Below are 18,143 nucleotides of genomic sequence, written 5' to 3'. Positions count from 1 at the left end.
GCCTTTTCTTCCTTTGATAAATTTTTGGTTATCAAATTAGTTTTTTTCATATTTATGTCAAACCCTGCCAATTCGCCAAATTCTTTAATTTTTTCTAACACTTTTGGTATGCTTTCCAATGGTTCCTCTACCGTAACTATAACGTCGTCCGCGAACGCTTTTACTTTATGGACGTCCTTTCCAATTGTTATACCCTTTACCATTTCCTCTTCCCTTAAGTTTTTTAATAGGAATTCCAAACATAAAATGAATAAAAGCGGCGACAGTGGACAGCCCTGTCTCGTCCCCCTTTGTATTTGTATCTCTTCCGTTATTTCATTATTCAATATTATTTTTGCCTTTTGCTTATTATAAATTGCTCCTATTCCTCTTATGATCTTCTCCCCAAAATTCAAATTTTGAATACACATCTTCATAAACACCCACGAGATTTTATCGAAAGCTTTCTCAGCATCAAGCATTAAAAATGCCGCCTTTTTATTAATTTTTATACTCAGATATTCCAATATGTCTATAATGTTCCTAATGTTGTTGTGCATGCCTCTGTTTGGGAGAAATCCTGCTTGGTCCGAATTAATCAAATTTTTCAAAACTTTTTTCATTCTACTTGCTATCAAATCTGTGAAAATTTTATAATCATTATTTAATAATGAAATAGGACGGAAATTTTTAACGTGATTTTTGTCCGAATTTTGTTTTGGGATGACTGTGATGTAGGCTTCTTCCCAAGTTTGGGGGACTCTTCCTTTTTCCATGATTTCATTCAATAATCTCTGTAAAGGTTCAATTAGTACTTTGGCAAATTTCTTGTAAAATAGCGCCGGAATTCCATCTGTTCCTGGGGATTTCCCTACCTTAATTTTCCTAATTATCTCCTGTATTTCTTCTTTAGTTATTGGTTCATTCAACAGTTTCATGCTTTCATCATCAACTTTTTGAATGTTGGTTTTTTTAATATAATCTTCAATCTTTATTTTATCTAATTTTTCTTCTTTATATAATTTAGAATAATATTGTCCAAAATGTTTTGAAATTTCTTTGGGATCTGTTATTATTCTCTCACCTTCCATCAATTTGTCTATAGTCCTTTCCTTTTGTTGTTTTTTTAGCTGCCAGGCTAGGTACTTCCCTGCTTTGTTCGAGTGTTCAAAATTCCTCTGTTTCAAATATCTTAATTTGTTTCCTATTTCTTCATCCAGGATCGTGGAGACTTGGTTCTGTAATATTCTAATATTTCTCTTTAAATCTTCTTTATCCTGACTTCTCACTTTGTCTAACTCTATTTCATTTTTCCTGATTTCCTTCAAGAGACTTTCTAATTTCCTTTCTTTTTCCTTCTTTTTCCAACTACATTGATTAATAAAAAACCCTCTGAACACTGCTTTTCCGGCGTCCCACACCGTATTTAACTTGGTTTCTTGATTTAAATTTATTTGAAAAAATTCCTTAATTATATCCTCTGTTTTTCTAACTATCTTCTCATCATCCAATAATGTTTCGTTTAATTTCCATCGTTTAATAGTTTTTTCCTTACTTCTTAACTCCATCCAGATAGGGTTATGATCAGAAATAGTTTTCGGCGCGATTTCTATTTTTTTACATCGTAGTGTCAAATCTTTAGTTGCCCATACCATGTCTATTCTACTTTCTGTATCATTTGGAAATGAATAAAATGTATATTGTTTTTGGGTGGGGTATCTACGTCTCCATACATCTTGGAGGTCCAAATTATCTATTAATTGAAAAAACGATTTTGGAAGGCGCCCTTCATTCTTTTTCCCCCTTTGTCTATTAGTTTTATCAAGTTCTGTCGATATTACCCCATTTAGATCTCCCATTAATATTATTTCCTGATCGCTATATTCTAATAATATGTTTTCTAGCTTCTTAAAAAATTCAAATTTATTCTCATTTGGCGCATAAATCCCTGCTATAATTATTTCCTCTAATTTCATTTTGATTTTTAAAATTAGAACTCTCCCCTCATTATCTTTATAAATTTGCTTCGGGTTTAATTTTGGATTAATATAGAATACCACTCCTCTTTTTTTACTCGTATCTGAGGATATAAATTCATCTCCTAATTTTTTGTTCACCAATAATCTACGATGTTTTTTTGCTATATGTGTCTCTTGTAGGCAGATTATATCTAATTTTTTCTTAACCAACAAGCGTTCCAGTCTGTTCCTTTTTGTTTTATTATTCAGTCCATTTATATTCCAGGTGGCAATTCTTAAATCCATTGCTTTCCTTCTTTCTTTCTTCTTTCCCTTTTCCCCCCTTACACCACGTATGAGTTATCAAAATTTACCTTTATTATTTCCTTTAATACAACAAAATCAATAATAGGGTTAGATCCTCCAATACTCATATATATAGACAACAACCAACTAAAAAAAAAGAAAAAGAAAAAGAGAAAAAAAAAGAATAACAAATACCAACTATTTCTTATTCACTCATTTTCTAAAATCACTTTTGTCAATTTTTATTGACCAGAGACGGGGTAGTCCTTCTTCCTCCTATTTCCCTTCTCTCTCTCTTATTTTTGGTGCGTTCACCAACTCTAATCTTCTTCCTCTTCGCTTTCTGGCTTATCTTTCTTTTTCTTTTTCTCTACCACCTCCCCCCCCCCCCAGCTCACCAGCATATTTTCTCCAGAATTTTTCCACCTGAGATACTGTTGTGTATTTCCTTCTAACCTGTTTATAAGTGAAGGTTATCCCTTCAGGAAACTCCCATTTATAGTAAATGTTATTTCTGTGAAGAGCGTCCGCAAGCAATTTATATTTCGATCTTTTTCTCAGCAACCTTGGTGGAATCTCCCTCATGATGATAATCTCCCTGTCCTCAATCTTTAGTTTTTGTACCTTTTTTTGTTGCATTATTTTGTCTCTTAATATTCTAGAATTTAAAAAGACCAAACAGTCATTAGGCCAATTGCCTGCTTTCGCTTGCTTCGATTTCAATCTGAATGCTCTATCTACGCAGATGGATACATCCTCTTCTTGTAAGTCCATCCAAGTCGCCACTTCCTTGATAATGATGTTTTCCACATTCTCATCTGGGTTTTCCTTTAAACCCCTAAACCTCAACGTCAGATCATTTTGTTTGAGTTCATGCATCGCAATCGTGTCCCATAAAGTTTCTTGCATGTCCTTTAATTTTTGCATTTCTTCTCTCATTTTTTCTTGGGCTCTTTTAAATTCTCTATGTTCCTCTGTATGTCTCTTTATCACTTCTTCTTGTTTATTCATCTTAGATGATATATTCTGGGTAGTTTCTTCCATCTCTTTATTTTTCCCTTGTAACTCTTCATATTGTTTATTCAAATCAATTATTGCTTTAGAATTTTCTTCAATCCTCTTTAAATTTTGTTCAATTTTATTTCCCATATTATCCAATTTTTCATTCATTGAGTCCATTTTCTCATTAATCTCCGTCTTCATCCCCAAAATTAATTCTCTTATATCCATTGATTCTGCCTCTATGCCTGATTGTCGTCTTTGCGTGTTTATTGTGGTGATGGATGGTTGATTTTTAAGTCTTTTCTCCATGGTTTCCTTTACTTTCCTCTCTTTCTCTCTCTCTGGACTCATCTGCACTCAATTTTTGTCCTTTTTGGGAATGCTGTTTTCAATTTAATATATTGCTTTCAGGTGGTTTAGTCCTTTTAGTTATTCCTGTTGGGGGGGGGAGGGCATTTGTCGCTTAATCCTGCATGATATTCAGAAGCTTAGCGTGGGGAGGTTTCTTGGGAGGTTTTCATAGAATGGAGGTTTTACTTTCTTGGGAGGTTTTCATAGAATGAGGAGAGGTAAGTTGACTATTCTTTATTCTCTGTTTGTTCTTTAGTTTTTCCTTTTATTCCTTTTATTTCCCAATTCCTATGTCAGACCACTGTGTGTCGCTCTAATCATCTATCTTCACTCTCCTGTTCTCTCTTACTTTCTAAGTCCCTCCCCTTCTTCCGGCTTCTTGTGCTGAGTGACTTCCGTTCTCTAACAATGATTCAGCACCTTCTCCGCCATTTTCTAGTTATCTCCTTGTGTTGTGTATTTATATTTTCAAGCCCTCCACTCCGCTAATCCCAAACCACGTCTTCCCCAGCAGCTTTCTTTTCCATCCGCGTCTTTCTCCTCCCTTCCCTTGTTGTTTCCCGCCGCTCCGACTTATTTTCCCTCACTTCTGACTGTCTCCCGTCTCTTTTTTTTTTAAAAAAAAAGTTTTGGGGGGATCTTCCTCTCTCCCGTTCTTCCTCTCTCCCGTTTATTTATCCTGTATTCTCCGCTGCTTTAAAATACCTCCAGTCGGGTTCAGAGACACCCCCACTCCTCCCTTCCTTCACCTACTTGTCGTATCACACCGCTCCACTCTCCGCTAAATGTTTCAAGCTCACCGCCTCGTCCTTTCCCCAGTACAGTTCGTGGGTACCTCCAGACCAGGCGCGGGGGGGGGGGGAGTTGTCTCTTCTTTCCACCGGTCTTTTGGGTTACTTTGTATCCTCCAAGTCTTCTTTGGCACACACCCGCACTCCGCTCGTCGCAGTGTGGTGAACTCCGAGATTACAGACAAGCCCCTTTCTTTGTTCTTCTTCTTCTTCTAAAACGAACTCTCCGGTAAAGCAAAGGCTACGGTAAGTTTCTTTGAGTTTTTAACTGTCCTAGCCTTGCTCTTTGTATCTAGTTCTTATTGTTGTAGCCGCCGCCAGGTTGAGCTTCAACCGGGGCCGTTTATAGAGGGGTGGGTAATTCAAAAGCGCGAGGCCCCCAAGGCTCCGTTTCCCTCAGTCAATCTCCTTTATTTTTTGGCCTCTTTTCGCGCCGCTTTGCTCCCAAAAACACCCGAACTTTTCCTTCGTGGTGCCAGGCCCTTCGTTGCCCTCGAAAAAGCCCGTTACCTCCTCTATAAAGAACCAAGCTGGTGGTTTAAAACTCCACCGACCCGATTCACGTCTAAACTCAGCCGCGACCAACCCGGAAGTCCAAGTCTTGTTTAGATGATCTTCATATGCAGCAGCATCAGTGTGCATAGCACTTCACAGAGTACAGGTCAAGGGGAGGAGGAAAGGGCCAGGGCTAAAAAGGGAACAATATCTGATAGTTTTAGTTGTGAGATTAAGGTTAGGTACAGGCTGAGTGATGGCAGGGCATGGGAACCAGGCAGTTGTTTCAAACATAAAAGGTAATTTTTTTAACTTATAAAACTCTATGAAACACACAAAGTGTATGCAGTATATTGAAAGATCTAGTTTTAAACGGCTGCTAATATGAAACTTCACTGTGAGTTGTGCTCATATTGGCCATAATCTGTTATATCCACTGGTAGCAACTGGAAATTGCTGTCAGCGGTGCTCAGAATGGAGTACTTGAAATTTTCTCTTTGCAACCACTGAAATGCAAAACATAGCAGGACTACAAACAGAGCCTTATCTTTGTGTAAAAGAAAGAAAACAGAGTAGTTAGCATTCAGGGAACACTTACATGAAGATAATATGGATTTTTTATATATATAAAGAAACTCACATTATGGATTTAAATCACCAAGAAGATAATTTCAGTATGCAATATTGATCGCAATTGCAGTGAAATGCTTTCTAAGGGCTGAAAGAAATTGTCAACAATAAAAAAATGAATTATTGTTTGGAATGAAGGAAGATGTTACACTCTTCAGTTAGGGTTTAATGCTGCAGCAAATTGAAGGCTGCATAAATTCTCACTGACTTCATTGAGCTCCAGAGCAACCTCTTAACCTGAAATATTCTCCCTTTCTCCCTTTCATAATCCCCATGCTGTAGGCTAAGAAAAGGGGAGACCAGTCTTCTAGAGTTCTAAGATTCCCACACAAACTAAGTTGCAAAGCTGGGGTACCAAATGATGATAATCCTGGGTTAGCTAAAGTGGTGCCCTCCAGATGTTGCTGAACTCCATCTCCCATCATCCCCAGCCAGCATAGTCAATGGTCAGGGATGATGGGAGCTGTAGTCCAGCAACATGTGGAGGGTTACAGGTTCCCTGCCCTTGTGCTAATCAATACTCTCCTCCTGCCCCAAGCATTCTGTTTTTAAAGTTCTAGTTATTTCATTGAGAGAGTTACAGATGCATTTAAGTATCTCCAATTGAATTAAGTGATACCATACAATCTGATTCTGTACATATTTGCACAGAAGTTTATGCTTCTACATTCAGTGAACCTACTTCCAGGTAAGTGTACAGAGAAGGCTTAACTTTTACAGGATCTCACACTTCGTTTTCAGTTTTTCCAGGCAGAAATTATTTTCCTGAGCTTGGGGAAGGATGCTGTTTGCATTTGGCGTCATTTTAGTCTTGGTAGCACAGCAAGGGATCTCCCCGTTGTCAGTTAATGAAAGTAAAAGGAGTCTACCTTGCTTTATAATTTTTATTCTGCTTATTGTTAACTGCCTTAGGTAAGCATGATTGGAAAGAACAGCATAGGCAAATTAATAATGCTGCTTTTCTTGACACTGGTTAAAAGTGCTGATAATGTTCTTTTAACATTTTTAAACAAAATGGGCTTGAGTTTTTAAGAAGACAGATAACTGAAGAGGCTGCTCACAGTATATAGGAAAAATACACATGGTATTAGCAAGCAGGTACATCTTTCTTAGGAAGGAATTAATAACAGAGTGGTTTCCTTTGGGTTCCTTTGTAGGTCAGATGTAATAAATGTACCGGTAGTGGCTCTTTTCCTCTCTTACTCCTATGCCTCATACTCTGGCCCAGAGTAGATGTCTTAGTGGAATTGCTGAGATGTAATGTTTAAAGATATTCTACCTTATTTTGTCCTTTGTATTTGGAACACCATTTTAAATTTCTGCATACTATTTTTAGTCAGATTTTTGGGGGGACTCTGAGTGTCTCTTGCTCTGGATGCTTTCAGAGATGACTATAAATTGTCATGGTGATACCCTGATTTGACGATTGTTTAATTATTCATTTTATTGTTTTCCTTATCCCTTGTTTTATTCCTTTTTTATTCTTCATTCTGCCTATTACTTTTGGTGCTTTTGTATAAGTAGTATTTTTAGGATTTGAATTTGCAAATGTGATTTATTTGTGTACCTGTTGAGCCTGTTTGAAGATTTGCAATCACCTTTGTCCATAGGCAATAAGTGATTTGACCTGGAACCTAATTATAGCAGGTGTATGTGCCTATGTGAGGTATGGCTGGAATTTAAAGGAATAATTATTCATAGTATTAAGGCAACTCTTGGTAAGCTAATAAGGAAAGTACCTCTTCTGTTGTACTCCTTTTATTGGTCAAAAAAAGATTAATGGACAGCTAATCAAAGCAAGGCAGGACTGCATGATTAACCAAGGGGAAATCATGCAAAATTAATTTGGTACATGGGCAGCTTTGGGCTGCTGTCACAAATTCACATTTGTGCATGAAATCTGTACTTGATATGTTGATGGCTAAAAGAAAAGAATCTGCCTCTGCTCTTGGCCAGAGGGCAGTAATGAGAGTTTCTTCCTGTCAACAAGGGTGAGAGCTTTCTGAAAGCTTCTCCCCTACTAATTTCTGAGGGAGCAACACGCCATTCACCAGTGCAGTCAATGCCGCAGCATTTTGAATTATCGTGTGGCCTTGTTTTGCTGATTCTTCACTGGCTTCCTCTGAGTGCTGAGATATGAAGGCTCAGATCAATTTGAGAGGCTCATATTGGTGGATTTCAGTCATATTGAGTATTCAGTCATCATTGTATATACATATTATTAATGAATCTGAGAAGAATATTTGGCTCTGCACCTTGTAAGGAATTATGTGCTAATTCCAGCACATAAGACTGAAGGAACCTGTCAAACATATATCTTAAAATAAGATATAAGATTATCATATATCTTATTTTAAGATTTGTTTGAATTTACTTGCAGAAGAAGAAAACTAGTGCATGTATCAGTATGATTTTCTGTGGCCTAAACCATTTGGAAGATGGATCTGAAAGCAGCCCATAATTGGCAACCATTAAAAGGCTCAGCATTGTGATGGCTCTGTCTTTCGGCCAATGTGTGTGGGCTGCTCTGCAGCTGAGGCATTGCAGCACAAGACAAGTGGGGGAATGCTGAAATATTTATGCTGAAATAATCAGCAATTGCTTAGTACTTTAAACACGGAACAAAGGATAGGTCACCTGGGGCCTGCAGGAAAAATGCAAGAGAGAGGCTTCCAGAGGATTTTAGTTTGAAACTAGAAACATAGGAAGCTGACTTATATAGTGACCATTGGTGCATCTGGTTCAGTATTGTTGACCCTGTTTGACAGCAGATCTCCAGAGTTTTGGTCAGGGTTCTTTCCCAGCTCTATCTGAAGATGTAAGGAATTGAATCTGGGACCTTCCAGCTGCAAAGCAGGTCCTCTTCCACTGACTTTCCAGGCCTTTCCGAAGTAATATTCTGAACAAGAGCATCTTGGAGCACATGCAGAGTGTCCTTCCTCCCAAGCAGCCACAGCCATCTTCCAATTGTCTGGAACTGGGGGTTGGATGATTAGGACTGACAACATAACCTCCAGGCAAGTACAAGAGTCCTGGTGCACTTCGAGTTTAAGCTAAAATAAGTAGCAGTTGGAGGGCTTACTCTTATTTTCAGACTTTTGCATTTGTATATAGATTTCCAAGCCTATTCTTCCAGCCCCCAGCTTCTCTCAGAAGGAAATGTGATTTTTCTCTCCACTGGAATACTGTACTTATGCATCAGGTTGTCTTTAGAAGTGACATTCACAAAATCACTCAAATCAAGACTATTATTGAGAAATGCAAGTAACCTGCTGTCATCCTGAACCACAAAAGAAGTATCCTTAATGGTGCCCTTGAAGGAGACAGTTTGCTTAGCAGGTGTGCACTAAGAGGAGACCTAGGAAAGTAAAAAAAGTAAAAAGTAAAAAATCTGAGGAACTGAAGACTCTTGACTTTCTCTGAAACAAACTTTAGGAAGAATGATCATTTTCATATGATAAGGACATGATTTAATTATGCACTGCCTGACGTGGTGGTAATCATGTAATGTTGCAGCACATTTTGATGATTTAAATAAAATGGACCATCTTGAAAAGAATGTGGGAGCTCTGAAACGAGGGAGAAATGAGAATCAGGTACTAGATGTTCCTTATTGGGGACTAGATAAATTTAAATTTAAATAAAACATTGTGAAAATGGAGCACTTCAGGAATTTTATCTCTGTTTCAAATAATAGATTCCCTTTATTCTACCTGTGTAAATTAGAAACTATTCCAAACCCTACTGGTATCTCAGTAATAATGATAATGAGCACTTGTTGAAGACTTCCATCTCAATGGAAGCGTGGGTTGCAATCATAAACATGTTGAATTGGAGGTATGTGGACTCTGTTTTCAAGAAAAATGATTAGAATTGGGCTGTTGGAGCACATTTTCTCCAAGCGGAATGCAAAGCTAACAAAACAAGTGCAAATAATTTGGTGAAACCCAAAAATATTGTCCTTGAACTGTAATTCTGGGTTCTGTTCTTACTCTGATACACCCTAAGTAAAAAATTAAATTGTTAATTTTCCACAATGGCAAATCTTGGCTCCATGAATTTACATTGGAACCCTTTAAAGTGTTTTCATTAATTGTTCAGTGGTTATGAATGCAAGTAAACAACTTTCATTTTCAAATGCGGATTATTAATATGGCTTTTTGAAGTACAAAACTTATGTTAAGCCAACGTCGTATTTGAGGTCATCAAGATTGTGCTCTGTGCCTTTTTCTAATATTGCAACTATCAGAAAATTGTCTCTTGTAATACATCAAAGGGCACTTCCTTTTAGCTCCAAGTGCTAAAATGTACAAGCATCTGCGCTGTAGAATCTTGCATCTGTAATTTGGCTCTTTGACACTATTGACATGTGCTTTTATCTTCTACTTTCTGTATTTTCGTTGTTGCTACTGAAAGTTGTGTTCCCATTGCAGACAGAAGTTTTGAAGAATTCTTTGTTTAGAATTTTGTTTTCACCTTGTATCCATGACCTTTTACTGTATAAACAAAGTACTGAATGTTTCTAGATTTTGCAGAGATATGATTTTTGAATGTGATGGCAAATGTACTGAAGGAATTGAAACATTGAGACAAGAAAATAAAGACCAAATTCATTAGCCAACTTTCAATGGGCTGGATCCAGACTAAGGCTGTAGATCTGTACACACAGGGAAGCAAGTCCTGTTTGAATGCAGTAGAATTTCTGAGTAGACATGTGTAGGATTGCACTGTTAGTTGCATTATCTTCCTATTGAAATCTATGGAACTGAAATTACAACCATCTATGGAACTGAAATCACGACCAGCTTGTCTCATTGCTTTCAGTGGGATCGAAGTTCAAATTCCTTACCTGGATCCAAACCATTGTTTCTAAACCCATCTATTAAAATTTGCCCTAGCCTGGTTCAAATATTTTATCCTTGAGGGTTACAGGTTGCAGCTTCTGAATGTCTGAAAAACAATTAGACAAAAAAACTCAGGAAAAGTGCAGCACATGTGTGTGTTGCTTATTTTGCATTAACACCTCCTAATAACTCATTTAAATATTTTGAGGGTGAATTAGAAGTAAAACGTGGTTGAAAGAACATCATCAATACACCATGATCAAAGTTATTGGCTTGCCTCTTTTTTGGCTTCATGGAATAAACACCAGACGTAGGAAAGCTGTGGCCCTCCAGATGTTGAACTACGACTCCCATCAGCCCTTGTTATAGGCCAACAACATCTGTAGGACCACAGATTCCACATGCATGCTGTACACAAGAGCCAGCAAGGCTATTTATAGTTATTTTATTTACTTAGTACATTTATATCCCACTTTTTCCCATTATGGAACTCAAGGCAGCATACATGGTATTCCCTGGCGGTCTCCCACCCAGACACCGACCAGACCCAAATCTAGTTAGCTTCAGCAGGGCAGCAGCATTATATGCCTCTAGACCATGCTCTGGGAGAATGTGAACTGTGAATGATCAAAGGTAGTCCTCAAATATGGCTGAAACACTTTGGAATTGCATGTTTGTGCACACAGTAGTTGTAAACAAGGGTTGTGATCTCAGTGTAACAATCTCTCTAAATTTTATGCAAGGCTGCCAAGAGTACAGTATATATCCCTCTCTCCACAAACATGGCATTGAATACTAATTATGTGTGGCTCCCTGAGGAGAGCATTCTACAGGCAGTCGTTCCACAACCAAAAAAGGTTAAATGCATGGTGACCTGGCTGAGCAGAGGCCTTGTTCCCTTCATCATTTGGCCCAATGGAATTCTACGAAGTGACCCCAAGTGGGGTTCACTGCAAGTGTGTATTTGCAGGTCCCACTATTTGAACACTATGAGTTCTCAGGAAATCATTCATTAGGCAAGCGTTCACATAACAAGCAGATGATTGCCATTATTTCCTATGGGGAATCTAAGATTTTTCTAATCTCAATTTCTCTCTGGTTTCCGTCTCAAATCGCTGCAGCCAACCAGCAAAAGACAAAGGAAAAACTGCCCCCCGTCTGGTCTCTTCCATTCCCTAATTTGAACTCTCTCCGTTCCTCTGTTCCTTTCCACCCGAAATGGCTGCCACTGACCAGCAAAACACAAATAAGTAAGGAAGTGGGTAAACTCTGGCTGCTTGGATATCTGAACCAGCTGTTTGTGTTACCAGGTTGGGGTATAATTATTTGTGTTTTGATAACTGACATTTCAGATGACAAACGTTCTGATAGTGGGACCTGCAGTCCCACAGAATGGAGGATTATTCTGCTCTGTGGCCTGACCTATGGAGGTTCTGTGGAATAGTCTAGGTCAGGCATAGGCAACCTTGGCTCTCCAGATGTTTTGGAACTACAACTCCCATGATCCCTGACCATTGGCCCTGTTAGCTAGGGATCATGGGAGTTGTAGTTCCAAAACATCTGGAGAGCCAAGGTTGCCTATGCCTGGTCTAGGTCAATTTGTGTTAGGATTCTAAAACAGAATGAATGTGCTGCTGTTTATATTCATGCTGGTTAAGGGTCATTAACTTATTGTTCCTTCTAATAACTTGTCAGGGACCTGCCAGGGGTTGCTTCCACAGAAGAAACTTGCATTCCATTGTTGCTTATTGATACAGCTGGATGTGGCTTATTTGAGCTTGAGCTGGAAGATGAACAGTCTAAAGGAAATGAAGGTATTGTTGTTTTACCTGCTATGGTTCTCCACACTCCCACCCTGGAATCAGTCTCCCCCCCCCCAGCCTCCACATTCCAAGTTACATTATCCATGCATGTGCTGTAATGTCAGATGCCACTACATTAAAAAGGTTGCCTTGTGCCAGCGGTGTTGAAAGTGGTAGCCCTGGGGAGTTACTGAAGAATTTAGTTATGCTATTATGATCTTGGCAACCACACATGGAAATGCATATGAATACATCCATGGAAAAATCTTGGGATGTCAAGGTTTAGACATGCTTATTGTGGTCCTAAGATGGATGAATAGCCTGTATAAGCCACCAGTACCTTTCAAAACTCCTTCAGTAGTAGAACCATGCAATTTACATGGGCTGTACATTTGCTACAAAGTAGCAATAAGTGCAGAGGTTTTCAACCTTTTTGAGTCCACGGCTCCCTTAACCAACTACATTCTTTCTGCAGCACCTCTGTGGGACTCAGGAGCCCAGTTATGTCACCCCTTGCCTGCAGAGCTGACAGCCTCTCACCCTTTTTCAAACACCCTCCCTTAGAGAATGTTCCCTCAGCCTTCTCTCCTCTCCCCTCTCCTTGGGAGTCCTTTCAGCAGCCATTGCTGCTGCCCCTGGTCTCTGACCTGCCCCACCCCACCGCAAAGAGAGGTACCTCCTCACACTGCCCCACAGGGGTCTGGGAAGAGGATGCCCCCAGACTTAGTGGCCCAACAGAGTAGTAGTAGTTTGGATTTGATATCCTGGTTTATCACTACCCTAAGGTGTCTCAAATCTCCTTTCCCTTCCTCCCCCACAACAAACACTCTGTGAGGTGAGTGAGGTTGAGAGACTTCAGAGAAGTGTGAGTAGCACAGCAGCTGCATGTGGAGGAGCAGGGAATCAAACCTGGTTCACCAAATTACGAGTCCACTGCTCTTAACCACTACACCACACTGGCTACAGGTGAATGTGAGGCCAGCACCTTACCTTGGGAGGCAGCAGTGGGTGCTGCTGGGCCTGCAAGGTGGAAAGACTTCCCTTCAGCACCAGGTGCTCAGCTCCCAAGCAGGCCTTGCACACAGCAAGGACAAGAGAGGCCAGCGTGACACCTGCCTGCCTAGCTGGCCTCATACTTGTCTGCCAATTCCCAACAGCAAGGGCTGGTGGACTAGCTGGCTGGGCTCCCTCTCCCGCTTGCTTACTCCAAGGCCACCTCAGCTCCTGGCAACCAGCACTCCTTGACCAGCCCCTGAGGCACCATTCGCCTGTGAAGCTTGTAGCCAGGGCTGCTGCAACAAACAGCTATGCAGGCCTTTGGGAGGTAGAGACACGAGAGATCATCAGAGGAGAGAGGGAAGGAAAGGGGGACAGAGGCCAGTGTTGCCTGCGGCACCCCTGACCATCATTCAAGGCACCCCAAGGTGCCACGGCACACTGGTTGAAAACCTCATTACAATGGATGTAGCAGAGGTCCAGCCAAATTATCAAGACAACAGTGTACTGTAGCCAAACAACAGGTGGAAAAACATGCAGGTGGAGAGGAAAATGGGTTGTAGAGAACTGACCATGGATGATGAAAATTCCCATTTGGATTCAACTGCACTAGACAAGGTTTATAGAGGCACCTAGCAAAATATATCCTTCCCCAAAGACCTTGAATTCTCAAAAGCAAAAAGTAGGAGAATGAAAGATTATCTAGTTCAGCCTCATGGTCTAGGGTAAGATAATAATGTACTTTAATGAAAGTTGACAGAGCTTAACAGGGCTGGACCAAGACATTTTACTCCCTGAAGCAAAAATCAAGATGGTGCCCTTGCCCTGTACAAAGGTTGACTGGGCCAACAGTTGAATTTTATTTCCACACTGGTGACAGGATAGCGCGCGCACACCCACACCCACACCCTCAGCATGTGCTGCCTGAGAAAGTCATCTCACTTTGCCTAAAAGTAGGGCCAGTCCTGGAGCTGAGGAGGAAGGGCACCTGTGATTCTTGTTGGATCAGACATCTGTGGTTTAAATAGCACTCTTGAATTGCAACACAAGCTTTGAAGCGATGGGCAAAGTCGTATGTTGTCAGCTTGAAGTGCTGAACTCTCCTGGTTCCCATATGGTTTGTTGGTACAGCTTAGCTGAGAGAGCTTTCAGTTCTAATTGCCTTGCCGAATAGCACTTTGTCAGATCTCTCAGTGAACAAAGCACAGACCTTCACAGTTAATGGGTCAGCAAGTGCCTGACCATGTTGGTGGCATATACAGCAATTCTGCTAACAGAGAGAAAGGCCAGTTCTCTGAGCGCAGAGTTTCGGAGTTATAAATCAGCCTAGTAACTGTTGTGAAGCTCTTGTCTCTGTTGCTGAATAAATAGGAAGGTTTCCATTCTCACTGAGCTCCAGTAGCAGTATTCATTCGGGAATTCTAGACTGCATTTAGGAGTGGGAAAGGGGTGTGCTCATGGGACAGGGTTTGAGCCCAGAGGGCAGGGAGGTCACATCTAGAAAGTGGGAAACTTCTAGAGGTGATTGAGGGAGAGGGATGCTTGCATGGTTGTCTCTCAATTGGGGGAAAAAGTATTGGGAGTGGGGAAGCTCAAGTATGCATTAACTCTGGAATATTTTGCATGTATGCTCGTAGCATGGCTAATTCTTAGGCTGTTTCATGCAGGAATTAAATATTACACCCATGTGTAGGTTAGCACCCTGCCACAGTCCTATTCCATGCAGGGTTTCACTGTCAGCACATGCAGTACCCATCTCTGCATATGTTGCATGTACATTATGATCTCCACCAGGGGTAAGTGATGTGGTGCCATCCATATGTTGCCAGGTTGTAACTGCCATCAGCCTCAGCTGGCCTGGCCCTTGGTTGGGTATGATAGGAGTTGTAGTCCTACAGCTTCTCAAGTGCAATCCTCATTAACAACCCTTGATCCATACTAAGAAATGGAAGTGTGCTGTCTATGTAGGAATTGCATAATGTTTGAAGCAGCCCTTGTTGTCAGTACCAGCAAGTCTAATTTAGAAACATAGTGAAATGGGCACACAAATAAATAGGCACCAGCTTCCAAAGGCAAATAGCTGCAAGAGCCGTGGTCTGAAATATGAATTTCCTAACCTATGCTGGATTAGTTCAAAGGCGGATTTCACTTCTCGGAATTGGGGTGGGGTTATCTTGGCATTTTCAACATTGATCTTGCTACCCTTGAGAATGTGAACTGTGATGCGTTGCTTGTATCTGACTGTGTTGTATGGAACTCATAACCATTTGCCCAGCTATTAAAGAAATCCATAAGGCATGCACCCCATATTAGTAAATCATTTGAAATTATTTTTACCAACATAGCAATACTGCTGCTGCTGCTGCTGCTACTATTCCATGCATGTTTCCCTTTGTAAATTTCATTAAGGGACAATTTGAGATCTATCTTTTTTTCATACGAGGAGATGTAGGGCATCAAGTAGCTTGGTGAATGTTTGAACTATGGTCAGTTTCAGAACTTTATGATCCATGGCTTGAAGCTGCCTTGTTTCACTAACCACTTTGTTCTAAATCACAGTCTATGGCTTGTACATAATGCTAAATTAGGAATCTTTGAAAGTGAAACTAAATGCTGCAAAAGTGTTTCTGGTATCCACTTGGGAAAAAGGAAGCACGCAATCTCAAGTGTTTGCTTAGGTTCATTCTAATTTGTGCACATAGCACTAAACCATGGCAAAGCACTTTACCGACTGTAAAGACTTGTTTTTAAAGTGGCAAGTGAAAAGCAGCCTTTCACTATCATTGTCTGAATTGGATGCTTTTTAAGTGGAATCTGTCAACTTGTTATAGGGTTAAATCGCTCATTCACAGCTAAGTTTTATTTTCCCCCTTCCAGGCGAAGTGCGTCTTGCCAGCTTGCACGTTCAGGCTTTAGTGGAAGCTGGTGTTAAAGCAAGAGACATTGCCGTCATTGCTCCTTACAACCTCCAGGTGAGTGTGTCTGCCATGCTATCAGAAGCACAACATTTCAAAGTAAAATTTTTAAAGCCCTGGGACTTTAGGATGAAGGGTGGGCAGTAAATTGTAGTAATAATGTTTATTGTCTTAGCAACGTCTTTGTTTTTCAGGTGGACATGCTAAGGGAGCTTTTGTGTCACAAGTACCCAGACCTGGAGATTAAATCGGTGGACGGCTTCCAAGGAAGAGAGAAGGAGGCTGTTGTCCTCTCTTTTGTAAGGTCCAACAGAAAAGGTACATAGGTTATAACCTGGAACCATATAGAGCAAAAATAAACTTAATTTGCCAGAATCGGGGAAACTGTTAAAATTGTGTGGTTTCAACTGGCTCCTTCTTTGGAACAAGGTGCTGACCTCTTTTACACATGCTCTCGGCATCAAAGGAGGTGCTTCCACATGGTGTAATCACATCCTACAGGGGGTTACTTGGGAGTAGCATGACTATGTGGACAGTACCAGTTGCATGAATCATTGGCACCTTACCTCCTGGTTAATTTCCTAACACATTGGCATCACCCAATTGTTTTAGCCAACATGATTGTGTTACTCCTGCAACATGTATCACATCACATGGAAGTGGCTTCCACACTGCTGGGAGCCCATATGCAGGGAACCACTGTCGCTTTTCCCAGAGTAGAAGATTCTCAATAATTAACTGCGCAATGGAAAAGTAATTTATATGGCAAAACACACTCCTCTTTGTCCAGAGAGCCTGGGAAGGGGTATTTTCAATCATAGGCTAAAAACTCTGGTGGCTAGGCACATATTCAAGTATAGGGCCAGTCCAAGATATTTTGCTGCCTGAGCCAATGGTAATTGCTGAATACTTGTCATCTGTCAGCTCTATTGTAGTGAGTACAACAGAGTTGTCCACAGCTCCAAAAAAATCCACACTGTAGCAAACCTGAACTGACCACAAACTTGTTGGGTGTGGGTCAAGAGCTAGCTTGTTTCCCAGGTGTATTCCTTTTGGAAATACAACAGATCTTTTGCTACAGCTGGCAGCATCCTGCCCAACAAAATTGGGGAGTGGAGCATGGTAGGCTCTGTTCAGAGCACATACTCTTTTCTGCTTTCATGGCACTAGGTCGAGGATAAAGAACACTGTGGTTGCTGAAGTCAAAACAGTAAAACTTTTCCTTGCTGCTTTTGTACTATGTTCTTAAGTGAAGTTAGCAAATAGCAGCATGTTCTCTATTATGATTTGTTATTATTTTCCAGGTAATGCTTGTTAAGCACACATTGGCAACCTAATACACTTTAATGTATCTACAGGCTCTGTTCTGAAATGTTCTATATCTTCAGATGGTAGCAGCGAAAGCTTGCCACCCTCATTTGGTTTTAATGTTTGTTTTTCTGCTTGTCTTCTGCTTAACTGCAGGAGCAGGGGACTCAGCCACACCACCCAAGCTAGGCAGCTGAGCTGACTCAACTTGGCATTTGCTTTCGGTTGTTACAGATCCTTGAGAAAATAATTGGAGATCAGAATTAGCTTCTGGAAAAGTCTCTTATGTGTCTATCATTTTTATCCATTGGCTCACACATGTGTGCTAGTTAATTGCCTTTAAAAATAGCATTCACTATCTTTCCTTCTGACCTTTATGAAAGTTAGACTTGTGTCAATAACTATGAAAAAGGAAAGTGTAACTGCAAGGCTCTGTGGGAGCTTTCTCTTCCTAATTTCTGCTGAAACAATGCAATCCTGACCTATAGCTTAAGGCCAACTCCACTGCAGACATGAACTTTAAATAGATTTAGTTAATCAGCTTGGACCATCTGTATGAATATTACTGCTGTTCCGCTTCTGACACGGTGATGTGAATCAATAATGAGTATCTGGCTTGTCCATAAGCTGCAGAAACTTAAATTTTCTGGTTCTTTGCCATTTAGTGGACATTACTTCCCTTACTTAAAAATTAAGTGGAATGAAGCTGTATTTTCAACTTGATTTCTCAAATGAGACCTGAGGCAGTATTGTGACAAAAAAGTCA

General features: G+C 40.3%; 1 protein-coding gene across 3 annotated transcripts in view; it reads left to right on the top strand.

Annotated features, from left to right (window-relative positions):
• The window catches only part of IGHMBP2 (immunoglobulin mu DNA binding protein 2), a 67,815-nt gene that overhangs the window by 37,209 nt on the left and 12,463 nt on the right, over positions 1-18,143 (top strand). For all 3 annotated transcript variants that reach the window (XM_035122726.3, XM_088665503.1, XM_088665510.1), the window contains exons 10-12: positions 12,052-12,170; positions 16,032-16,126; positions 16,264-16,387. In XM_035122726.3, coding sequence (XP_034978617.3) covers positions 12,052-12,170; positions 16,032-16,126; positions 16,264-16,387 — 338 coding nt within the window. The remainder of the gene's footprint in view (positions 1-12,051; positions 12,171-16,031; positions 16,127-16,263; positions 16,388-18,143) is intronic.

This window comes from Zootoca vivipara, chromosome 1 (assembly GCF_965207765.1).
Source record: "Zootoca vivipara chromosome 1, rZooViv2.hap1.1, whole genome shotgun sequence".
Lineage (NCBI taxonomy): Eukaryota > Metazoa > Chordata > Lepidosauria > Squamata > Lacertidae > Zootoca > Zootoca vivipara.
Note: the sequence above shows the minus strand (reverse complement) of the source record. Positions and strands in the feature narration are given on the sequence as shown.